This window comes from Dunckerocampus dactyliophorus, chromosome 6 (genome assembly GCF_027744805.1).
Source record: "Dunckerocampus dactyliophorus isolate RoL2022-P2 chromosome 6, RoL_Ddac_1.1, whole genome shotgun sequence".
Taxonomy (NCBI): Eukaryota; Metazoa; Chordata; class Actinopteri; order Syngnathiformes; family Syngnathidae; genus Dunckerocampus; species Dunckerocampus dactyliophorus.
In genome coordinates, this window is record NC_072824.1 from 5,820,052 (window position 1) to 5,846,287 (window position 26,236).

The following is a 26,236-nucleotide window of genomic DNA, read 5'->3' on the forward strand; positions in this document are numbered from 1 at the left end:
GCCGACATCCACCCACATGCTCCTTGCAGATGCTGCAGGAAGTTCTCCACAAAATGCCATAGACTAAATTCTTGCCCTCTTTCTTCTAATCGATTATGCTGAATCATTTGGTTAAGAAAATGCTGACTCCCGTTCCACAAAATCCTTGAAATTGCCACAATCGCACCAAGGAGAGCACAAACTGCGGCAACGTTTACTTCCTCAAACACACGGCCATGAGTGTGACGTCATGTTTTGAGCATGCATGTCACTTCCCGGACACACCACGTTCACATTTACTAATGGCATTTTTTTAGTAATGTAAATGACCACATAAAAGATCGATTTGAACAAAAAGTCTGAATTTGGCATCATAGTCTGCAGTCTGAACTGAGCCATACTGTAGAAGAATAAGCAACCCCAGAGTAACTTACCATTCCGTGTTTTGATGGCAACCAATCTCCATCTCCATGTCTAAAGGCTTAGGTCCCTGGTCTGCAAGTTCTCTATTTCATCTCCAAATGTTTCTTCCTCCTCAAACGAGTGACACATCGCTCAAATCTTAGCTACAATCACTGTGAACATCCTCCGTCTCGTACGCCGCTATGTACTGTATGTGTAGCTGAGCGGTATTACCCCGATCCCGTCACACCCCGAAATGAGGCTGAGGTGCGAGAACTAGTTCGACATGGGTGGCGCCATGAACTACAAATGTTATTTTTGCGAATTTAACGTTCTCTTTCAACAAATCGAACAATGTGGAACATAATTACAAACGGCATATAACATATTCAGGCGAAGTTGATGAATCATGTCAGGGACGCTTTTTAAAATAATGGCCTAACACAAAAGTATACAGTATGAATGAATTAATTGGCCACTAGGCAGCAGTAATGTCACGTGGATCAGACATCCATTCTTATTCCATTACCCAACCTTGCACTCAATGTAGCCAGCCATGGATGCAGAGTGAAAAAAGCTTCTCCTCCCATTCCATGTGGAAGTGGCAAGTTTGTGGCTTCTTAGTTTGACCTTCTTCCCTCACGGTTTGAAACCCTTGTTTAAGTTTAGAACAGGGGTCGCCAACCAGTTGATCTTTGGGACTTTGCCGGTGGATTGCGACAACATTTGAAAAAAAAAAAGTATTATCACATCAGTGGCACATCACTGAACATGGCCGTACGCCTCGCCGCTACACAGGCAGCAACCCGCAAGCCCCAGCAAGGAGCCCGGTCCCCAAAACCCGGCTGGAGGTACACTAGTACACCGGCTCGCCTCGTACACCGACTCGCGCCCCCGCACTAACAAAAAGGTTGAGCGAGAGAGGGAGGGACTGACAGGGTGCAGCAATGTGCCTGCACATGCAACAGTAATTATTGCATGTTAATAGGGCTCAAAATCTGCCTTTGCTACCTCAAAGTTAAAGCACAAATATAACTCCATAGACGTGCACCTCCTAAAAAATCTTTGGGCCGCGACGACGCCGCTCGTTAAGGCCTGACTGTTGTAACGCTTTGACCGGCCTCTCTCTCCGCAATCTGCATCGCTCGCCCACTACACTGAGTCAACAAGCCAAATAAGAGTTATGGTTTGCTCATGGAGCCGACGCCACAAGCCCAACCCCGACCGAGAGCCACAAAAGTAGGGGTCTAGGGGTGCTCAAAGTGTGGCACAGGGGCCATTGGGGCCCGTGGCTCATTTGTCATTGCATCACTGCAGAAACGAAATAAAAATTAAAAAACAGCAAAAATGATTACAAAATACAGCAAAAGGCACAATGTGAAAAATCTGAAATGTTGAAACCAACAACCAATCATAACACAAACCATATATTGTATATATATTTGTCTCAAAAAGGTTGGTGACCACAGGTTTAGAAAAAATAAATTCGAGGCTAACTGGTTAGCTCGCTAGCTAGCGGCTGAGTTCCTGTAGCATAATCGTTGAACAATCCGGTGTAAACAAAGCATCACAGGAGTGTAAAGGTGACTATAGCCGTGTTATTTCCTGTCTACAGAGCTCTAATAATGTTAAAAAAAACATATTTAGAAAGTCAGAAACATGTTTTTATGCTCTAACTACAAAAATACTACATTTATTAACATTGAATAAACATTGTTTATTTGCACCTGCTTCCTCCAAATTACTTAACATTATAACATTATTCTGTTCTTTTATTCACTTGAATAGAAAAAACAAAAAACCTGAAATTTTATTCTGATTATTGTGTATTTTCTGTCCTCTTCCTGCAGTAAGTATAAATACAAATTAAAAAGAGATAGTAGTAAAGTAAAAACAGGCAATTTTAATATATTTTTAAATTTAAACGCATTGTAAATTGTGTATATTTGTTTACTTACAACCGTTTCCTCCAAATGATTGAAAGCGGCCCCCTCCTGCTCATTTCAGAGGCTTTTAAAATGTTATTGGATTCCAGTAAGGCACTATAGTAAGTTTCTTTTCATAAAATACTCCATAAATATCAAGCGGTGTAAAAGGTAAATCTGCATTCTTCTCCTCTTGGCCTCTCAGCCTCCTCCCCCAAACCACGCCTACTCTGTTGCGATTGGTTGGGAGTCGAGGGCCTTATATACGTCTGAAAAGTTGCAAATGTAGCATAGGGCCTGTTTAACATGAAAAGATGATTCTGTCCTTTCATTCACCTGCTCTTGAATAGAAAATAAAACCACAAAAAAACAGAAATTCGAAAGTGATTATTGTGTATTTGTTTCCCTCTCTCTGGAGGCTTCCACAGCAAACAATAGAACAAACATGATGCTTATTTTTAGCCCGCTTCTGTGATGGGACCATTCATCCTGGCAGTAAAACCCAAAGCCACTTCAATTTGACCCGTGCAGAACAAAAAAAGCCTCATTTTCCAGTCAGATGAGTCCAAGTGACGAGCTGGGAGAACACTCAACAAAACAAAACGTGAGCCGAGCCAAATCCAATTAAAATCTCTCCTGAAGGGAGAAAGAAGCGGCGGAATGTCGACAGCCAGCGCCAGAACATCGGGAAGCACTTCTGACGTGAACGACACTCACTTGGTGACCTTGAAGATTCGAAGAAGTCTGAGCGCTCTTAAGACGCTGATCCCGAAGGATGTGCCGGGTTTGATGGTGGCCCAAACCACCTCGAAGATGCTGCCCACAATCACCTGCACACAAGCAAACATCATTTCAGTCACAATACATTTGCATATTTTGCATTTGACGTTAGAATGGTGTGTGTGCGTGTGCGTGGACTCACCACACAGTCAAAGCAGTTGAATGAGGAGTGGAAGTATGGCTGAATTCCAAGACCGTACATCTTGATCAGCATCTCAGACATGAACAAACCAAGGAAGATAAACTCTGCATAGACTGCACACAAACACAAACACTCAATGTACAATGCACGCTACCTAACGCAACATTACCATACACGGATGAATGGATAAATACATGGATGGATGACGAGCTGGACGGAAAGATGGATGGGTTGATAGAAGGATGGTTGTTTGGATGGATGGACAGATGGATAAATTGATGGATGGTTGGATGGACAGATAGACGCATGGGTATCTGGATGCATGGATGGATAGACAGATGAGTAGGATGTTGGATGGATGTGTAGATGAATGGTTGGATAGATGGATGGATAGGTGCCTGGATGCATAAATGGATGGTTGGATGGATAGATAGATGGATGGATGGATGAATAGATGAATGGTTGGCTAGATGGATGGATAGATAGGTGGATGGATAGATAGGTGGATGGATAGATGGATAGTTGGATGGATAGATGGATGGATAGATAGGTGGATGGATAGATGGATAGTTGGATGGATAGATGGATGGATAGATAGGTGGATGGATAGATGGATAGTTGGATGGATAGATGGATGGATAGATAGGTGGATGGATAGATGGATAGTTGGATGGATAGATGGATGGATAGATAGGTGGATGGATAGATGGATAGTTGGATGAATAGATGGATAGTTGGATGGATAGATGGATGGATAGATAGGTGGATGGATAGATGGATGGTTGGATGGATAGATGGATAGATGAACAGAAGGATGTTTGGATGGTATATGGATGGATGAATAGATGAACGGTTGATAGATGGCTGCATAGGTGGATGGATGAATAGATATATGGTTGGATGGACTGATGGACGAACAGCTGGATAGATGGTGTATAGATGGATGAATGAATACTAGGGTGGTTGGATGGACGGACAGATGAATAGATGGTTGGTTGAATGGATGGATAATAGATGGATAGATGATGGATGGATAGACAGACGGTTGGATGGATGATGGACAGATAGGTACTGTAGATAGACAGATGTAGAGAGACAAATGGATGGATGGACATATAGAAATCTAGCATCAATTGATTGATTCCAACGGATTGAATAAATGGATGGTTGGATGGATGGATGGATAGATTGATGGATGGAATACTAGATGGATGGACGACATGGATGGATGGATGATAGACTGCGTGAAAATGTTGCATCTCACTGAGATGTTTGGCAAACAGCGTGGACATATTCCCACGATCTAGCATGAGCGTACTGCTGCAGCATTGCGACAATGATGGAAATGGGTTGTTACATGCAGATGTTGACGTGCACGTACAGTTGAGACGTAGCTTTATGGCATTCTTACATGACTATGTGGTCATGTGATTACACTTCTACGATGCAGCATGAATATACTGCTGAGACGGAGCATAAAATGGCTGTTGTGTGACTGTGTTGTGGCGATGTATGCTGATATATGGGCCGTGCCGTGTCATGCCATGCCGCGCGCACACTCACACAGGAAGTCAGAGAGCAGCTCGGGCTGGTTGTAATGCACGGCGGCCACACAAATGGTGTTGAGGCCGACCAGACACAGCACTGTCCAGTAGAACGCTTGCGTCTTTACGATCTTTCGGATGAAAAATCGCAGCCGTCGCTCCTTCTTGCTGTAGGTGGAGCCATCCTTGCCGCTCTTGATGCTGGAGCGGGCGAAACCTAAAAGACGGACGATGACTTATGTTAGCATTAGCATTAGCATTGCCAATTAGCACGGGCCGTTGAGTCTCCTACCAACAGCATCGCCCATGCTGTCCTCGCCCTCCTCCGTGTTGAGCAGCTCCGTCTTGTTCTTGGTTTTGATGGTAGGCCTTCGTCTGGAACCTAGCGTGATGACAGCAAGAATGTAGGTGCTCACATCCTTGCAGTGAGAAAGAGGAGAGGATGATGATGCGTTACCATCAAAGTTCCCGGTGGTGTTTTCCTCCGCCAGAATCACCTCCTCTGGAAGCATGAAAGAGACATCAGTGTCAAGTCGTAGAGCGTTACCATGGCAACAAGCCGTGCGAGCGCTGACCTGCTTTGCAGATCCACTCCAGGTACCCGTTGAGCTCGCGCTCGATCTGTTGCTGCCGCCTCAGCTTGAGGAACTCGCTCCTGTTCTCCACGCGCTCTCTCTCTTTGGCAAATTCACTTGACCACGCAAACGTCAACATGTTAGGCAGCGAAAAAACAAGGAAAGAGAACGAAAGGGATGGAAACCGCCTACCCTGAGAGGACACCCAGCACCAGGTTGAGCATGAAGAAGGAGCCGATGATGATGAGGGGGATGTAGTACATCCAGTTCCACGAGCTGCCCTCCACATCGTTGCTCTGCAGCACACAGCCACAAACATCTTTAGTCCACATTTTTACACTTATGAAAAACATACACACGTTAATGCAGAAAAACAAGGGCAAAAAGCACAAGCCACTATTTATTTGCAGGATTATGAAGAGAAACAATATGACTTGGTAGAGGGTTGTCACAAAGGCCAAGTTAATGCAGTGCAGTTCATTTATGTTGATTATAGGCCACGACAGTCCATGTGGGACAGTGACCCACTTGGTTCAGCAGTGGAACGGTGGTAACCAAAACAAAATACAAAAAAAACCCCAACATCTTTACCATTACACTAATCCCTCGTTTATCAAGGTTAATTGGTTCCAGAAAGGACCGTGATAAGTTCATTTCCGCAAAGTAGGATTCCTTATATTTTTGTCACATTCTGTGTCTGTCCTTTTTGCTGCCGCCTGTCTGCTGTGTCTTGCAGTTGCCACCAATCCGGTGGAGGCGGAGCTACCTGCACACACCTTCACACTATTACAGGCGGCGTGTACTTAAGCAGGACACTCGGACTTGTTAGTTGCCAGATCGTACCTTCAGCTACGTCGCTCTTCGAGCTCCCGTCCTAGCTATTCCCGATTGGTCCCCTAGTCTTTGACCTACTGCGTTCGTGAGTACTTCTTCCTGCTTGGCACACCCCAGCAGCGCCTCTGTACCAGACTCTCACCTGTTCCCTGCTACCTTCTGTAGTGGTGCTCTTTAGTTGTCCAGGCCTTTTTCCTACTACCTTATGTAGTAGTGTTTTTTGTTACTTCTGCTAGGCTCGGCCTGTGTGTTTTGTTGGACTCTCTTGCCGCCCTTTTCTGTTCCTACCCTCTGTTGTACATTCACACTTTTTGTTCAACCTTCAAGCGTCACTCTCTGCATTGGGATCCTTACTCCGGCTTAGCCGTTCATGACAATTTTCTAGTTATGGCATAGAAAACATGTTCACAATCTTCTAAATACGGTTTTAAACATGATTAGAGCCCTTTGGACATGATATAACACCCCTACAGTCACCTTTACCCTCGTATTACTCAATATAGCATACAGCATATTTTATACTGAATATATCAGAGTAAATAAGCCATTTACGACAGTTTACGTTGTAGGGGAGCAGAACGGTTGCAAAACAGGAAGGACGTGACGTCAAGGGTTCAGTGTTGAGTTTTAGCGTCAAGTGGAGTATGGTTCACAACACTAGCCTGTGTTATTGTTATTACTATTATTATTGTGCCTGTTGTGAGATAATTTATTCCTGCAAAAAAAGCCTGTTGTTCTGACAATCAAATCTGGTTCTAGTCTACCCGAACAATTACTGACACCTTGTGACCAATGTAGTTATGCGCTGACAATTTCAATGAGATCTTCTTTTAGTCTTATATTTGTATTTTTGTTCATTTAGCCATTTAGCTTGAAAACACTTAATTGGGACAAAAAATACATACAATTTGCCTACATATGCAGATTTTATGACTAATAATAGGCCATATTCAACCAAGAAACAACATGACTTATAAATGAATATATGTTTGAAAAAAATGTTTGATTGAGTGAAGTGAGGGACGACTGTACTGCCACTTACAGTGAAGCAAGTGCTTTGTATAAAAACATACTGTATATGCATTGTATGAAAATTGCCTCGATCTTTGTCCTTTTTTTGTTGTTGTTGGACCTTTAGGAACAAATGAATAACAAAAACCGAGGTTTCACTGCATTTATTACTGTTGGTTGCTGTTTATTTGCATTTTGGGTGCATGCAGGTTGTTTTAGTGACACTGAATATGGGACACTTCAACCAGCATTAGCAATTTTCAACATTTCCCAAACTACAAACACTTTCGCAGCCCTAATAACAAGGAATTTGAGCAAAATTTTCAAGAAAATTTAGTCCAAAGGTGTTTTTGTTCCTCTCTAGCAAATTAAAAATGCTGCAATCGCATAATGCAGGAGTGACCATGTGTGCCCTGCGATTGGCTGGTGACCAGTCCAGGGTGTACCCCGCCTGTCGCGCAAAGTCAGCTGGGATAGGCTCCGGCATACCCCCACGATTCTGATGAGGATAAGCGGCATAGAAAATAGATGGATGGAATTCCAAATAAAAAGGGAAAAAAGTTGTAGTCTAACGGAAAAAAAGTCACAATTTCACCAGAATAAAGTTGTAACATTATGATGAAAAACAATGTCATTTTAGTAGCATCGAGTTGAAATATTAAAGAAAAAAATTATGAGAAACAAAACAAAATTTGGTAGGGGAAATGTTCTCATATTATGGGAATAAAATCATAATATTATGGGAGTAGAGTCACGATATGATGAGAAGAACATTTACAAAGATTACTTAAGAAGAAAAAAAAAGTCCTGCAAATGCCTAAAACACACATAAACCTCTAAAACAACTGTATGAGAGAAATGCTGCATGTTCACAGAACAAAACGGAAGGTGATATGTTTGTGTGTGGTTTTGGATCATTTTATGTGTTTGGAGCCTATCGGCTGCCGTACAAATCAGCCCGGAAGCGGAGCTGACACAAGCTAAAAGATTACAAGTGATTTTGTGGACAACGGTTCTTTTCGAGCTCAGGCTTCAGTACTTTCCCCCGCAAAGTCCGACACGGCTGTGTGAGCGTGCATGTGCACGTCGAGGACTCACGAAGGCACCAAAAATGGATCCTCCTTCTCTCTCCCAATTAGAACTCAGAGGGAAAAAAAAGTGTCAGAGGGAAGAGGACGGTTCTCGGTTCTGACCCGAGCGACGCTCTGGCTGTGCAGCTGGCCCGCCACGTGCACGCCGCCTGTCTCTATTAAACTTTCATTGGTTTCTTCCTGACTGAGCGCCGAGGTCAGCCTTCATCCATCAGAGAAGACGTTAAATATAGAACCAGACGGACCAGAATAGAGGAGGAGGAGGCGGTGGGAGGGAGGAAGAGAGCAAACAAAAAGGCAGCAGGAGAAGGATGATGATGGCAGAGAACAAGGAGAGAGTTGAGGTGCAGGAATCTTGTTTTTTATCGTCTGCATTCAACCAGTCGTCTCACCTGTTTGCGTCGAGAGTCCATTTCCAGTCCACAACCTATTTTTCATTGGCTCTTATCATAAAAAATGAAACACGACCTGCATTAGAACTAATTGGATGACAGTGTTGCTTACCGCTTCTGGTCTTTTTGGGAAAAGGTCCAATATAGTGGAACCCGGTTTAGCGTGTTTTTCACGTCACAAATGTACGCCCAAATTTTGCCTCGGTTTGAGTACATTTTTCAGTTAGCGTACAATATGACGCGTGTCTTGTCCAACTGTGTTCTTAATGTATTTGTATCGCTAAGTGTCCTTGTTGGCATCACAAGCTTGCTAAGGAAACGGCAACCGGAACCGGAAGTCAGCTATGTCGCCCGTCTATGATGTCATCAGTGGTTGACTCTCAAAAATCTTAACACAAAACAGCGTTTTTATAGGTTTACAATTCCATGTTTACATGCATAAAACAATTCTAAATACATATAAATGACGAATGAAGGGGATAAATGAAGATTTAAGGTGACTTTTACCTTCACCGAAGACCCGTGTTCCCAAAGACACGATGTGGCAGCGAGACACCACATGGACACCATCTTCCTGTTTTGCCATGAGTTCGTTCTTGAATTCAGTAGTGTTTTCTCACCTTCTTTATCAAAATGCTGGCACTTGCAACTTTCTTTGGCTCCATTGTGGATTATTGAGCTGAGAAACACTATTGAATTCAAGAGAAAACTCATGGCAAAACAGGAAGGTGGTGGTTGAAGAGGAAGGTGCTGAACTCGCTGCCACATCCTGTCTTTGGGGTAGTGATGTGCGGATTGATACTAAAATATTGATACTTCCGATACCGGCTCTTCACGCTGTAGAACTGATTCTCATATCAATCAGTATATTGATTTATTTATATGAAAAGTTTATTTAATTAATAAATTCATTAAATGTCTTGTATTCTTTATGGTATGATATGAATATCAAATTTACTTTTTAAAATGTACTAGTGTACCTCCAGCCAGGTTTTGGGGATTGGGCTCCTTGCTCCCTGGATAGGCGTATGAGCGTGTTCCAGCCGTATGAGCGTGTTCAGTGGACAAAATGTGTGCCTGTTGGTCGCTCTCTGGGAGGTGAGGGCACTGATGTGATAATAGATTTTTTTCCAAAATGTTCTCGCGATCGACCGGCAAAGTCCCTAAGATCGACTGGGTAGCTCACGATCGACGGGTTGGCGACCCCTGCGTTAGGTGAATTTGCACAAAGTATTGGTATTGCCGATACCAGCCTGAATTTTACTCGAATGGATCGGAAACAAAATCAGTGGTATCGCACATCACAACTTTGGGGACAGTTACATCACGAATCACGTCTTCAATTTATTTATTCATTTATCCCTTCCATTCATCATTTATGTGCACTCATATGCATTTCTAATTGTTTTCTGCATGTAAAACTATAATTGTAAAACTACAAAAACGTGTTTTGTGTTAATGTTTTTGGCTTTCTGGAATGGATTAATTGGATTGAGACTATTTATTATGGGAAAGATTGAATTGGTTAATGTCCGTTTCGCTTCCAGTTTGACCATCTGAAACGAACCAGTGGGGCTCACCAAGGTTCCACTTTATTTGGTAAGTGAAAACTTGAGGACAATAATAGAAGACACCACCTGACCGAGCCGCACATTTTGTCTTTTGATTGACTTGTTCTAGGTTCCTTGGACGGTTCCAGGTTAAACAGAGAAAGTGCAAAAGGGACTCACGTAATACAGCATGTCGGTCCAGCCCTCCATGGTGATGCACTGGAAGACGGTGAGCACAGCGAATAGGATGTTGTCAAACTGCGTGATCCCGTAGTTGGGCCCGATCCAGCCGCCTCGACATGTTGTGCCGTTGGGACACATTCTGGACGGTGGCTTAGTGCCGCACGGCAGCTCGTCCACGATCTCACCTGGCGTGACACACACGGCGAGGGGATGCAGAGAAGCTGTCGCTGGCATAAACGAGGCCGCCGTCTTTTTTGCTCACCTGTCATTTCGTCATAGCAGGTGGTGTGGAACTTCCCCATGTAGAACTCCAGGCCGATGATGGCAAACATGAGGATGGCCACGAACAGCAGCAGGCCGATCTGCAGCAGCGGGATCATGGCCTTCATAATGGACTTGAGCACCACCTGCAGGCCTGGAGGACAACATGCAGTGAGCACAATGAAGGGAATCGTTCGGAATAAGGATGTGCTCTTATTTCAGGGTTTTTTAACCTCCTTAATAAACCAAATAACCAACGAATGGTTGGCCGAGCGTCCTGAGTTGTTTCCGTTCCTGCTCTTTTACGTTGTTGCCACCTGCTTGCTGTGCCCTCTGTTTCCTCCTTTAAAGTCCCAACAAGGCACACGGCTGCTGATTGGCAATTAGTGCGCAACTTAAGCACGCAGCTGCAGCAGGAAGACGCCGGAGGGTTCCTTCTTCCGTTCTTCTTGCTCCGTACAGTCACTGAGAGAGCTGCCTACCTTTTTGTGTTTCTACGATGGCCATGTTTTTGCTCCAGCCTGCGAACTTACCTTTTGCTTCTAACCTGTTACGGTAAAGTTCAGATTAACTCTCTTTTTCTGTCCTCATTGTTCCGTTTCACCTTTCCTTTTTGGTTCGAGCTGTGTTCTATAGTGTTTTGTTCGTTTTTTCACAGTGCCTTCGGTTACATGACATAATTCACTGCATTTAACATTTTTTTACTAAATTTGTTAATGAGTTTTTGAAATATGAATTCTATATTTGCAAGCAAACTTATAAGAAGGGTTCATTACACACATTTTACACTAACAAAAATATTTTTGGGGGGGTAATTATAGGTCCAATGTGTTAATACACTATGTCAAAAAAACATAACTGTAAAGTCACATGTGAGGCTGTACTATAAAATAGGGAACCCAACAAAGCAAGATAAATGGGTGACAAAGGTAAACACAAAAGTCCAGAAAATCACGGAAAACTACTCTGGACTCCAACGCTTTTCCAAAGGGAGACACTTACTGGGAATTCCGGACACCAATTTGAGAGGTCGGAGCACTCGGACAGCTCGCAGTGTCCTCAGGTCAAGCTGAGTCCCCACTGATGACAAAATACTGTTGAGAGGACAAGAGAAACGTTGCAAAGTCTGTCAGGAAAATGCAAGTTTGATGTTGCACTTTTAAAATGTTAAGTGCCCATTATTCCGTTTGATTTTACTAATATTAGCTAGAATGACACACTGATGCATATGTATTTCTGCTACAATACACACTAATGTCACTGACTTGCTATGATTACCTGCTCGAGGATGGAGGCCGCCTGTCTCTAAAACAAGTCCTCCACGTGCTTACCATGTGACTCCATGTGATTCAAATAGCCTTGGGTGTCTGGACATTTGAGTATGCCCTTCATCGTCGAAGGAGGAGGAGATGATCCCCCCTTGCATATTGGTTTCTTATATTAACTAACATTTCGGCATGAATAGTCAGACATTTTCTCGAGAAGCTGTGTGTTCAGGTTGCATGCAAGTGTTCTTGAACTGTACCTCTCATTATTCTCCCAGAACTTGTCCTGTCTATTTCGGAGCTAACAGCAGATTTTTCCTTGACAAAGTCTTATTTTTATTACATATAACACTATTTGCACTGCACATCTGCCATCTACTGATGCCTGGTTGCCTGAGATGACTTTCATATTGACATTTTAATTCATTAAACACATTAAAATCAATCAAAAAATTAGTACTTCAGCATCAAAATTGCCTTGTTGAGGGCTTGAACATTACTCCAAAACGTACCAAATCTTGCGAGCATGTGTATCCAGGTGAAAATGCACATATTTAAGGGGTCCCGTATGTAATCGGATAAACACATCTTCATCATAAACTGAGGGCCGACAGTAAGTCGGCCATTTTGGTTTGCAGGTGCCATTTCTAGTGGTAGTTGGTCCATTTCCTTTGTTTCCTGCAAAATGTTTGGATCCCTGCGATTGGCTTGCAACCAGTCCAGGGTGTACCCTGCCTCTCGGCTGCAGTCGAGCAACCCTAATGAGGATAAGCGGCATTGAACATGAATGAACGAGTGTTTGGATGCGTGCTTTGTGTACTCTTATCTGCAGAACAGGTCGTGGGCCAATAAAAAAATAAGCTGTGGATGGCACTTTGGACACCCCTGCCTTAGATGTAACATAAACTGGACCTCCAACGGGACCATGGGCACCCATGCGTACAGCAAAAAAAGATGAGGGCCAACTCTGGCCCAGAAAGAACCTCCATGCATATCACCACACAACCTCAACCTCCACACAATCAGCTATGCAATTTTAATCTGCTCATAAAATAATATAAATAAACATATAAAGTACAAACCTCGGTTTTCGAACGCCGCAGTTTTCAATTTCTGTTTTTGTCAAAAATTTTGCACTGTCTCAATTTTGGTACAATATCGTACGTATCATTCCAGGAAACTGAGTGCCCAAACAAAACACCCTATGCGTTACCGAGTCATTGTCCATGCATTTTTTAATTGAGTGCGACTGCTAAATAACCCTCCATGGGGCCAAAGAAAGTTGCGAGTACCAGGAATTTGATAAAGAAGATGAGAAACATGATTGAGAAAGAACTAATTTCCATGTACCAAGATGCCGTCCTCTCTTCTCCTCCTTCTCCGCTCGCCCTCTTCGCTACAACAAGAGTCTTCAATACACGTAATTTGGAATTGCACGTAAAACTATAGTTATTTTCTATAAAATGTATTATTTCTGGATATTTTTGGATGTCTGATGATTATTTCCAATTATTTCCGAAAATGACCTTGGTTTCTCTAAGTTGCGGTTTTCATTTGACCTTCTACAGTAGAAGGAATTAATAATGAAACTGAGGTCCCACTGTATATAGGAGTAAGTCATAGAGAAAGGGCATATTTTAAATCTTCAAAACTAATTCATAGCCTTTCATCTGTTTTCTTTTTGTGCTCCATGCCGCCGCTTCCTCCTTCCACGTCCACCGCCCATCCGCCGTCTTCCCTCCAGGTTGGTTGCTAATTCCAGTAAGAGGTCATTTATTAACAGACCCAATACCGGCAGCCAAGCCCCTCATTCCCTCAATGGCTTTTTAACTGCCTCAGCTAAAGGCCGCACCGCTGCCGACCGGAAAAACACCAGACCTCAGCAAAAATAAGCCAACAGCCCGCCGCCGCTGCCGCCGCCATGGCAGCAAGCCTCCAGCTTCCTTCTGTCCGAAGATCGCATCACTCCATGGCCGCTTCAAAAGCTAAGAGTATTGTAGCTTCCTGATATTTTATTTATTTGGCGCTTCTCTCTGATCTTTCTGCACTTTGCACATTCTGTCTTGATCCTTGTGTCAAGTCAGCGCAGAGCGTCAAGTGTTCACCCGAGCGAGACGCTTCTGGCAGACGATCCAAAAGATCTGGGATGCAGTCGCCCTTGGCAACGCATGAGCCGGCCCGCAGTGCACCCGGCCCACCAGTAGGTGAACCACTGCCGGCTGTGTTGGGGGCTTTTTATGCGGTGGGAGGGCAGACCAAGGAGGGATTTGTGGATGGTTATCTGCATGATATGAGCGATCATATTTCATTACAAGCTAATGCAGCAACATAATTTTGCAAATTAAACAATAAAAACAATATAGATTCTTAACATGATACAAATGTATGAATGTATTGAACACGGCCTATAATTAGTCCAAAAATATGCATATTTAAGCAAATTATACGTATTTTTGACCTACATTAATAATTTTCAAGCGTAAAAATGGCTAAATGACCTAAAATACAAATATAGGCCATTAAGAAGACGCATTCAAAGACATTGTGATGATGTGTCGTATTCTACACTGGTCACTAGGGGTCAGTAATGTTACATGGATGAGACAATACCCACTAGGAAGAACTGCACAGAACATGAAGTAAAAAAAGAACAACAAGGAACTTTCGCAACGCTAACATGAGTCTATATTATGTGTTTTGTATATCTTATATATATATATGTCTTATTTTCTCTTACAATGTCTACTATATTGAGTAATAGGAGTGTAAAGGTGACCATAGGGGTGTTATTTCATGTCTAGAGGGCTCTAATAACGCTAAAAAGCCGTATTCAAAAGGTTGTAAACAGGTTTTCTACGCTCTAACTCCAAAAATATTTGATTTATAAGTAAAAAAACCTAAATTCACTCATCACGGTCAGGTCTGGAAACTATTAACCATAATAAATGAAAAATTACTGTATGTAAAATCAAACTGTATCATATTACATTGTACCATATTGCATCAAATCGTGGCTTGGACTGAATCGCACCACACTGCATCATATCCTGTTGTTTTGTATTGGATCGTAATGAATCACGTCATACTGCACTGGAACAAATGTACTCGTATGGTATCAAATCGGATCAACTTGCATTGGACTTTGTCATATTGGCTCATATCGCAGTGGATCGCATCCTATTGTGTCACATCTGACTGTATGAAATTGTATCACTGTATCGCATTGTCTCTTCATGTATTCAATCAAATCGTACTGCATTGAGGGTGTACTCTATCGAGTATCTGATTTAGCTGTGTGGGGGAGTTTAGGTGAATTATGTGTGACATTTTTAAGGCCGTATCTTAAAATACTCGCGTTTTTTCGCCATTCGCTGGTAACCCTTGAAAAGCGGGGAATTGAAGCCACTGACTTCCAGTGAAGGCGCCCCCTGCTGGCTATTAGAAAAAACAGAGGTCTCCACAAGACCACAGGTCTTGCTTATAAAGCTTGCGTACGTACAAAATGGAGCTGAAAAGTTGCGTACGCCGTTTTCCACGCAAACTATGGTACCTATAAAAACACAACTTGACATAAGAATGTGCGCACCGCAACGCCACCTTTGTAGCTGGCGTACGCACTTTTTGGAGACATGTCAAAAGACATTTTAAGCGGTGAGGTGAAATACAGTAGTACCTCGCATAACGTAAACATCCTTTTACGTAAATTCCACTGAACGTAAAGAATTTATGGAAAGTTTTTGCATCGTATTACGTAAGAAATTCCATATAACGTAAAGCGTCAAGCCGGTGCAAGTCTTTATGACTTTATTATAATATTATGTGTTTGATTAATAATGTTTGATTGATATTAATTATAACAAACATCAGGTTGTCAATGAAATAATTTGAGGGTTTAAGTTTACAAGGCACAGAGCTACAGTATAATATACCTAATATTTCAATGGTGTTAATGTCATCACTGCGTTAAATATTTTTTAACTATACGTGTGGAATTACAGCAATTAATTTTCGGCATAACTTCATCCCTGTTTTGAGTCTTTGCGTCCTGTAAATTAAACAGATTTTGCTAAGCTTATATTCATCAAAAATGTAGTATCAATTAGGAAAAATGTAGAGACATGCTACTAAAAATGGAAATGTATGCCTTGATATTCGACCACTTTTTCTAAGTTCTGCCACAGTGCGCCCCGTTCCACTGACGCTGTTGACAGCGGACGCTACTTGCACTCGCTCGTCTTCCTCTTGTTCGTAATGCCATTGCTGTGTCCTCCAAATATTATGTTTTTACGGGTCTCCAGCTGTCCAAATAAGATTTCCATCTTAGTCTCGGTTAAGTAATGCAATCATTAAATATGGATGCCGCATTCATGAGCCACTTTGCATTGACCATTTATGGAGAATTGAAGGCGTGGAGAGGAGTTGATGGAGGTGGAGGTGGAGTTGAATACACACATTTGGACTGCAGGTGAAGCACAAATTGCATGAATGTGTGCGTACGCCACTTTTTTTAGGTCGGAATATTTTTGTCCGTACGCACATTTTAGGTTTGTGGCGTGCGCAGACCTTTAGTCAGATTTCCACGTACATTTTTATAAGTGAGGCTCAGGACGTTCTTCGTCTACCTGCACAAATAAAGGACACGTGGGAATTCCCAGGTGGAGCAGAGTCGCCATCTCCTCCGAGACGGAAAGTGAGCAGACTAGAAGAGAGTGCTATTCCCGAGTGTCCAAAGCGTGACATTCAATTGTGGCGAGAGACGGTCCCAGCATGACGGGGAGACGGTTGATGTGGCGTTTAGACTGTGATGACAGAGGCCGACAGCTGCTGGGAAACACCTCGCATCCATTCACACTCACACACGCACACGCACAACACAGCAGCAGCATCCATCTGACAGCAAAGATGGCCAGCCAGCGCTCTTATTTAAAAAAAGCCATTAACAGTCATTAGGCTCCTTGGAGCGCATGATTTCAAATGGCGTTCCACGAAAAAAGAGGCTCCACCTCAGAAGACCTGATGTCAACCCAGCACTGATACGTCCTCCGTGGATGTTATTTGTTTCATTTCTTAGCTTGCTGGCAGTACAGACTGTCCTGCGAGCGGCGACCAAGCTTTGAGGCGCAGTACCGCGCCTATCATCGCCCGATCTTGTGGCGGAAGCCGATATTAGCAAAACAGCGGCTAGGCAGCCGATCCTGATCCTGAAGATCAGATTGAGACATCCCTAGTAAACATAATAAGAACGTAAGGCATAAATGTGATCGTGTGTGTTGCTGTAAATGTATTCCGGTGCGCGGGGAGCTGAGTAGGGTGCGGACAGAAAGCGACGTCGGGCTTCAGAGAGTGAGTTTTAGCTTGGCGTGGTTTATGGTCGTGATAGTAGCCCGTGTTAAGGATTATTGTGCCTGTTGTTAGATCATTCAAACTTGAAATAAAAAACGTTTTTTCCGCTCATCACGTCTGATGCTTGTGTGTCCCACCCAACATTACAGTAACATTACTGACACCTAGTGACCAATGGAGAATACTACATACCATCACAACATCTTTGAATGCATCTTCTGATTGCCTTATATTTGTATTTTACTTCATTTTGCCACGCTTGCCGATGCGTCATTTAGGCCAGGGGTGTCCAGACATTCTCCACCGAGGGCCTCACACGGAACAGTCAAAGGATGAGGGGGCCACTTTTACATTTTTTAAACTAATCCATGGACATATGCTGAGACGTTCTTCATATTTAAAAAAAAACTGCCTGCATCTCAGCTTTGTGTTATCGGTGACAAAGTGTATTATTATAATAATAATAATAATTATTATTATTATTATTATATTATTATTATTTTTTATTTATATTTTAACTTTCTTCTTGTAAATAATTTTGCTGTAATATTATGATTTTATTCTCATAATATTTTTATTTTATTATTTAACTTTTTCCCCAACTTAATTTTCCAAAAATTGCAGCTTTTTCTTTGTTTGTTTTTTTTCTCGTATTATAACATTTTTGTTTTCATTTTTCAACTTTATGCTATGTTTTCCTCTTAAAATCATGACTTCTACGCTCTCATTTTGTTAATATTTTTATTCTTGTAAAATAACTGCTCTTTTTCAATTTTTGCTGTTTTTCTTTGTTTTCTTGTTTAATTGTTCTTTTTAGAAAGTGCAGAGGGCAAATTTAAAAAACGATTGTACTTACTGTATTTTAGACACGCTTGATTTAGGCAAAAAAATAACAATAGTCCCTATTCAACCACAAAAAAGCCAGATTTATTAATTAATATAGTTGTGAAAAACGGTGATAGAGTGAAGCCGTGAAATTTGAAGGCAAAGTGGCGAGCGATTAAGCTAAGGGCGCTGTGGCCTCCACGGGACGCCAAAAAATCGGGAAAATAATTCACAATTAGCGTAATTATATTAAACCTACTTATTATTACTATTCAATCTTAAACAAAGAACCTGACGATTCCCAAGTAAAGCAATGCTCAGTTATTACTACAAATGATAACATGTGACATAGGTCTCCCCGGGACAAGCTTTTATTTTTGTACATAAATGTAGTAATAGTATAACGGTGTTTTATCTTTATACTTATTCACAGAATTTTTATTTTGTGGCTCAAGAAAATAGTCTGATTGGCCTGAAAATCCAGGACTGGACTCCAGCAAAAGAACGAGGACGAGGGGGACCGCGTCGGGGGTCTCTCCCCATTCACGCCACGTTGCCATAGCAACCCATGAATCCTCTCTTCACCCCGAGTCTCCACGGTTACCGGCCTGCTCTCATTCATAAAGCGTTGCCCGGGCAACGCGGCTCGGGCTCACCGATGGAATCTCGGCATTGCCGCAGCAACGGGGACAGGAAGTGGGTCTCCGTATGATTGATTTTTGGTCCCCCGGCTGTCCCCTGCAGCCCATCCCTCGCCAACTGCCCACACACACACACACACACACACACACTGACACACACACACACACATTGATGCAAACATGTGAACAAGACAAGACACCACACATACACCAGCTTACACCTCCATTCAATTAACCACCATCTCCTATAGCCCCCGTGCCTCTAATGAAAAACATCTTCATGAACAGCTGTGGCTGTAGGCAACTGCCTGATGGCGTTTCTTTTTAATGAACTCCACAAGATGGCAGCAGCCGCATTTGAAGTATCACATGTGATCGGCTTTATCCAGCTCTGCTCTAAAATGTTGCTACTCTGCTCGCTGTCCGTATGGAGGTCAGCTCATCAGCACTATTAATGCTAACTGGGCAGTTTGCTCGTTACACCACGACCACAACATTGGTTGTGCCGCTGCTGTGTTGTGCCATACACTTGTTCATAAACGAGCATGTGGTCACGTTCTCACGCAGTCCAAATCATTATTAAAGCTAAACAATTAGCTTGACATTATTGTTATCGGCCAATTATGAGATGGAAACGTAAACGTTCTTGCACTATTCTAACGGCTCCAAGTGACTACTGGCGTAATGTAGACAATCTTAACTGAATACATTTGGAAATTCAACTTTTAAAAGTCGAAAATCTGTCTTTTAATGCAGAATCTTACAGTTTTTCTTGCCACTTTTGTGTTTCATTCCTCCTGTTTATGATGCATGTGCATGGTGGAAACAGTGTGGGAGTGCCATGTGTCAGCACAGTGTGAGATTCTGTCCCCTCAGTGTCTCCCACTGAGGACCACCCCGAATACACACACACACGCACACGCATGCGTGCGATGGCACATGATGCAAGAAGAAATGAACCATTAGCCTGGTGTATTTGAGCAAACAGCTTAGGTATGAAACTGAAGGGTAAACAATTCACCAGATCCAGCAGATGTCACGGTTTACCTTTCCCTCGGTACACCTAATGCATTTTATATTTAATACAGAGAAATGACACAATTGCAAAATCCATGCGTATGCATAAAACTGTACGATAATTCCTATAGCAGGTGACTATGGTTGTTTTTCATGTGATAATGGGGCAGTTTTGGTTGTTTGCACACCTGGCAACAAAAATACACTTTTTTTTGGTTACATTTTTTTAAATTTCTTTTTAATTAAAAAAAAATGCTTTTATTCTTAATTTATTTGTGTTGTCTGTGACACTATCCACTCATAATTCCTATTTTTTTATTTATTTAGCAAGACTCTTCTTAGTTTGGTACACCAACAATTATTTTCATCCCGCAGCCTGAACTCCAACAAAAGTGGACTTTTTTCACAATTTTTCTACTGATTTTATTTCCTCCGTAGGAGAAGTTATTCCTTGGTAGATCACCAGAGCTGCCGGAGCCTTTAGTTCACCCTTTTTATAAAGAACACTCCAATTTTTTCATTGTCCAGGTCTGATTATTCTCTCTACATCACTCCTGAGGGATCTGGACTGCAAAGAAAAAAAATGAAAATAAAATACATGTATAAAAAAAATGATGAGAATGTTCCATAGGATTTTTTTACGACATAAAACAGAGTGGTCAGTGAATTCAATCCAATGTCCAAGGAGAAGCATTTGGACACTGATCATGCAAGCTAACAACGATAAAAGCGGCCTGTATCATTTGTAAGAAAGGGTTTACACAAACCCTTGCGTCTTAAAGATAAGAGGACGTCAAAGCAACGCTATACGACTCCTATGTCACCGCCAACTGAGGCGCTACACCCTCATCACTTCCCCTGATTGGGAGCGTCCACTTCCCGGGTGCAGAGGGGCGCCAACGGGGAGGGTCCAAGTTGGAATGAGGGGTTGTGAATGTTATGTCATCACCAGGCCCCTTCCCACCTTTGTCTCTCCTTCATCCCTCCTCCTCTTGCTGAAGCTTTCACGGGCGGAAGCACTCTGCCTCTGACCACATTCATCCTTTCATTTTCTCCCTCGGCCATTATTGCTGAGCTCAGCCGAGTGCTAACGCACAGCTGATGGACCCCTAAACCGCCCCCTCCCTCCTCCGGGCCCCTCCCACCGTCAACTCCCTTCCATCGTCAACCTTTCTCTTACTTTGCTCTTGAACCCTGCAATGATTTTGGCTCCCTGCATCCTCACGACCAGCGGGAGAAATGAAGGAGAAGCATAAAATGTGATGGGCAAAAGCTTCCTCACCTTCACTCTGTCCTTTAATCGCATATTATGGCTTTTGAGCTGCATGGTTTTAGGCTTTTACACATTTCATCATCCAGCGCTTGGTCGTGTTTAGCATGCAGAGACAGAGCTCCTCTGATTGACGATGATTCAAAGTGTCACAGAGTCTTTTAGATTTAGCCAATAAGCTGGAAATGACACAAAATCTACTGTAAGATCAGGGAGACACCTCGGTGATACCTAGGTGATTCATTTTGGGTACAGCAAGGGAAGAAAGGGAAGTGCTTAGCTTTTTGTGTCAAAAGCTTTCATGGTTTTTTAAATGAAATACACAAAAAACAGCAAACCACTAGTGGGTAAACAAATTATTTTTTCTATCTTTACAATTGTAACTTTATGTAGGAAAATGCTGACTTTTCTCATATTATTACCACTTTATTATTGTTACTTTTTCTCGGAGATGTAACATGTTTTTTCTCAGAAAATTGCAGTACTTTCTCATAAAGGTTATTACTTTTTTCAGAGAAGTATAACTTTTTTTTCTCAGAAAATAGTATTTTCAGCAGTATTTTCTCTTAAAAATGTATACTTTTTGTGTGAAAAGTACAACTTTTCTTGGAAAATTGCAGTATTTTCTCATAAAAAATATGACTTTTTCCTCAGAAGTACAATGTTTCGTGTTGGAAAATTGCAGTATCTCCTCATATTTTGTTTTTTTTTCTCAAAGAAGTAAAAATTTTTCTTGTACAACTGTAACTTATTTCTCATAAATGTATGACTTTTTCTCAAAGTAACGTTTTTTAAAGACTATTTTTCTCATATTCTGACTTTGTTATTGTAACTTTGCAAGATTTTCTTGTAAAACGATTTTTTTGACACCTTATTTCTCATAATATTCCCACTTTCATCATGTAAAATTGCCATAATTTCTTGTAAAATGTTCTTGAAAAAGTGTAGAATTTTCTAAAAAATATGATTACTTTTTCTCTGAAAAGTACAACTTTTTTCTCTGAAAAATGTAACATTTTTCCATAAACATACAGCATTTTTTTCTCTGAAAACTGCAGTATTTTCTCATATAAATTATTACTTTTCCCTCTGGAAATTTACAACATTTTTCTCAGAAATGTGCAACTTTTTAAAGATTTTTTTTCTGGTAAATGTAACTTTTTTCTCATATTTTGACATTGTTCTTGTAACACTGCAATATTTCCTCATAAAATGATTACTTTTTCCCTTGAAAAAATTCCTCATAATATTCCCACTTAAAAAAATATATAATTATTTCGACGAAACAACAATTATTAACAAAAAGAATCAATCAAAAGAACAATTCTTCTAATCTACGTTTCCGCGTCCGCTAGATGGTGAAAGATGGAAGCATAGAACCCCTGCGCGGAACCCCTGATCCAGATTATGCAAGAAGTTTCAAATAGTTCCTTAAAGCGGACGAGCAAGGACGTCGGAACCTTTACGTGAGCAGCAACCTTTCAGCTGACGGCGTGTCGGGCGGCAGAAGATGGTCTACAAGAGAGCGATGGCCTGCAAATGACTACCGAGCAATATTGCTAATTGAAGTCATGGCAGAGGGACAATTCCCAGCCAGGTGCTCTCTTCTCTGACCTCATGCTGCTGGACGTCATGTCCCAGCTCCTATGGTCACCCTGCATGTGCCCAACGTCTGATTCAAAGGGGACGTGGTGTGCTTGTCCGTATGTTCTGCCAAAGACGTGTTGCATTCATGTATGGTTAAGGACGTCATTATTCATCTGGAGTTAATGTCATCTGCTAAATGGACATCTTCATCCATCATCGGAAAACATCCAATATCCTAAATGTACATTTGATTAGAATGCTCTACATCACTGCTTCTCAAATGGAGGAAAATAAGTATTTGATCCCCTGTTGATGTATCCCCTTTCAAAGATGTGAACAGTGTAGAATTTGTATGTTAGATTTATTGGAACAGAGAGACAGGATGTAAAAAACCCAAACTATTCAATGAAGAATATAAATTATGAAAATAAATAAATAAATTAATTCATTCTTTTTTTCGTTTTTAGAATACGCCAATAAAAAACAAGATGCGGGCCAAAAATGTCCCATGGGTCACACTTTGGACACCCCCTACAGCTAGCTTTTCCCTTTAGGATAAGCAGGGACCGCCGAGAAAGTATTTCTTTTAAATTGGAGCCCATCGAGGCAGGAAAACACACACACGCCCACACGCACACACACGCACACAAACAGGGATAAATCAAAAACTTTATTCGGCATTCATGCGCTAAAACATTCAGTATGAATATACATGAAGATTGAAGGTCCATAAATCGGCCGTATAGTAATTGTGCATATGCCTTTGAAGTGTGTGCGTGTGCGTGTGTGTGTGTGTGTGTGTGTCTGTCTGTGTGTGTGTGTGTGTGTGTGCAGCATAAGATAACAGCAGAGTGTGTCACGCAGGCTTTGCTGCTGGGTGATTGATCATGAGGAGCAGGGAAAAGCAGGTTACTGCAGCACTCACTCACACACACACACACACACACACACACACACACACACACACACACACCATCCCTCACTGCATTTGCTCTTTCTGGTTTGGCTCTCCCTCCCCTCCCCCTTCCTTTCTTCCATCTCCATCTTTGCCTCGCCTCCTTCCTCAGATGCTCCCTCTCCCTCGCCATCACTCTCACTACCTCCGCCCCTCCCTCTCCTTCATCGTGTGGTCTTCCTCCTCTCCTCTCCTCCTCCAGCCAAACCCATCCTTGCTTTCCTTCCCTGTCTTGGGGGGAGTGGGCGGTGGGGATGAGGGGCACGAGATGTCGTCACGTCCTCTCTTCCTCCCGCCTCCCGGTGTTATGTAGCTGCATGGACGAGTCCACCCTTATCTCCATCCTCTGCATGCTAGTATGTGTACTGTGTACTGTCAACGCTGTAACGAGTCTTCGCTGTTTGCATGAAGCGACAACATCTTCAGGGGGACGCCGAGTGATGAATTCCAGGAAGGACATTTCACACAGGAATCTCTACTGTGACTTCCTGCTTGCCAAAAATGCAGCGGAGACAGCATAGCCCTCACGTTTCTGTAACCATTTTATTCTAGCTTGCTAACAAAACAGAACGTAACTTTGGATTTACTTTAGGATAGTCAGTGTGCAGCTTATATCGCGGTATAAATTTACTATCCACTGGAAACGAGTGAAAACACAGTTTTCTAAGGAGCTGGCACACAAGTGAGTAGCAGGATAGTTGTGTCATTGAGAGGAAAGATGAATTCTGACATGTACCTTGACAGTGTGAAGCAGAGCGTGATCCCCTTAGCTTTTTCTTTTTGGAGTTGAATGCGGCATAACAGCATGCAGCATATCATGCATTGTCTTCCTGACAGGGGTAACCAAACATCACACACTATGTGCATAGATCTTGGGAACTTAAATGGGACTTATTATACTCATTTTCCGGACTTTGTATTGAGTTCTAGATCGAGTTTCTAGATCTTCCAGACTCTGCACCTCTTCCTGCAGTGCTTCCTGCCTAGTAGTCCAGCTCCGTATTGGCCCATGTTCATAAAACAGTCCCGTGTGAAATGCCGTTGATAGATGAGCATATTTTTCTCTTGCTGGCCAGGAATCAGGAACTCCAACCACTTGTGCCTGACGCTTGCCTCTTTAAGCACACACCAACAAACTTTTCCTGGGTGAACGGTGAACAGAGCAGAGCGAAGCAGAGCAGGGGGAGGACAGGCCTACAGCGTGTAACTGGGCATGCCCATATAAGGAAGTCCGGGTTGCAGTGACGTCAATGGAACTCGGTGTAAAAAAAACTCTGTAAAACACAGCGTCCAGAGCCGTCCAAAACTGCTTTCAGGTCTCACTTCCAAATGTGCAAACCTCATTATCTGACATGTTGGCATCGTTTAACATGAGAATATGAAAACATTGTTACAACATTTATAGGTCAGAAAAGAGGAAAAGCATAATAGGTCCCTTTCAAATTTGTGATATTTGTGTCTTGCCTACAGTCAAGCCTGGTGGTAGTAGTGTGCATGAGTGCTGCCGGCACGCAGGAGAGGAAAAGAGATTAGACTTGTGCTGCCAGATATTTACACAAATATGGCAGTGTGTTGACAGTAAACCTATACTGCGATACAAGCTGTACACTGACTACTCTAAAGTATAAGCTTATTGTCTATAGCAGTGTTTCCCAATCTTTTTTGTCTTGTGTAGGACTCCCTCACTCACACCTATTGATAATTCTTCAAAAGTAGAATGTAACACAACTGTTTGGATTTTGGTGCAGCTTTGCCACAGGTTACTGTCTCCCTTCGGAACCTAGTTGCAGCACACAAGTTCCATTTTATTGTCAGGCTTAATATGAAATGAGTGAGAATATACATACAGTGGTGTGGAAAAAGTGTTTGCCCTTTCCTGATTTCTTCTTTTTTTGCATGTTTGTCACACTTCAATGTTTCAGATCATCAAACAAATTTAGATATTAGTCAATGACAACACAACTGAACACAAAATGCAGTTTTTAAATGTTTGTTTTTATTATTAAGGGAGAAGACAAATCCAAATCTATGTAGTCCTGTGTGAAAAAGTGATTGCCCCCTAAACCTAATAAGTGGTTGGGCCCCCCTTAGCAGCAACAACTGCAATCAAGCGTTTGTGATAACTTGCAATGAGTCTCTTACAGCGCTGTGGAGGAATTTTGTCCCACTCATCTTTGCAGAATTGTTGTCATTCAGTCACATTGGAGGCTTTTCCAGCATGAAGCGCCTTTTTAAGGTCATGCCACAGCATCTCAATAGGATTCAGGTCAGACTTTGACTAGGCCACTCCAAAGTCTTCATATATATATATATATATATATATATATATATATATATATATATATTAATATATTAATATATATATATATATATTAATTTTAAACTACATTTTGTGTTCAGTTGTGTTGTCATTGACTAACACTTTTTCACACTTTTTCACACCACTGCATCTTGGAAATTAAATGTTTCTATGTGCCCCCTGCAATTTGCTCGCGTACCACAAGGGGTACACGTACCACAGGTTAGGAATCCCTGGTCTATAGTCTTGTCCCTTGACAAGACAGAATAAAATGTGAGAGCTGTGCTGCTTTTGACAGATACTGTCCATGATGTAGCGAGGACGTAAGCTGCCATTGGCTGCGTCTTTAGCTAACAGTGCTAGCG

General features: G+C 42.1%; 1 protein-coding gene across 19 annotated transcripts in view; it reads right to left on the bottom strand.

Moving 5' to 3' along the window:
• cacna1ab (calcium channel, voltage-dependent, P/Q type, alpha 1A subunit, b) overlaps positions 1 to 26,236 on the bottom strand; it is a 144,367-nt gene that overhangs the window by 70,315 nt on the left and 47,816 nt on the right. For 14 of the 19 annotated variants that reach the window (XM_054778944.1, XM_054778947.1, XM_054778942.1 and 11 more), the window contains exons 5-13: positions 11,672 to 11,763; positions 10,671 to 10,823; positions 10,406 to 10,593; positions 5,540 to 5,643; positions 5,348 to 5,463; positions 5,065 to 5,274; positions 4,792 to 4,989; positions 3,229 to 3,341; positions 3,024 to 3,136 (exon numbers count right to left, since the gene is read on the bottom strand). In XM_054778944.1, coding sequence (XP_054634919.1) covers positions 3,024 to 3,136; positions 3,229 to 3,341; positions 4,792 to 4,989; positions 5,065 to 5,274; positions 5,348 to 5,463; positions 5,540 to 5,643; positions 10,406 to 10,593; positions 10,671 to 10,823; positions 11,672 to 11,763 — 1,287 coding nt within the window. The remainder of the gene's footprint in view (positions 1 to 3,023; positions 3,137 to 3,228; positions 3,342 to 4,791; positions 4,990 to 5,064; positions 5,275 to 5,347; positions 5,464 to 5,539; positions 5,644 to 10,405; positions 10,594 to 10,670; positions 10,824 to 11,671; positions 11,764 to 26,236) is intronic. The other 5 variants (XM_054778959.1, XM_054778958.1, XM_054778951.1 and 2 more) reach the window with 1 other exon arrangement.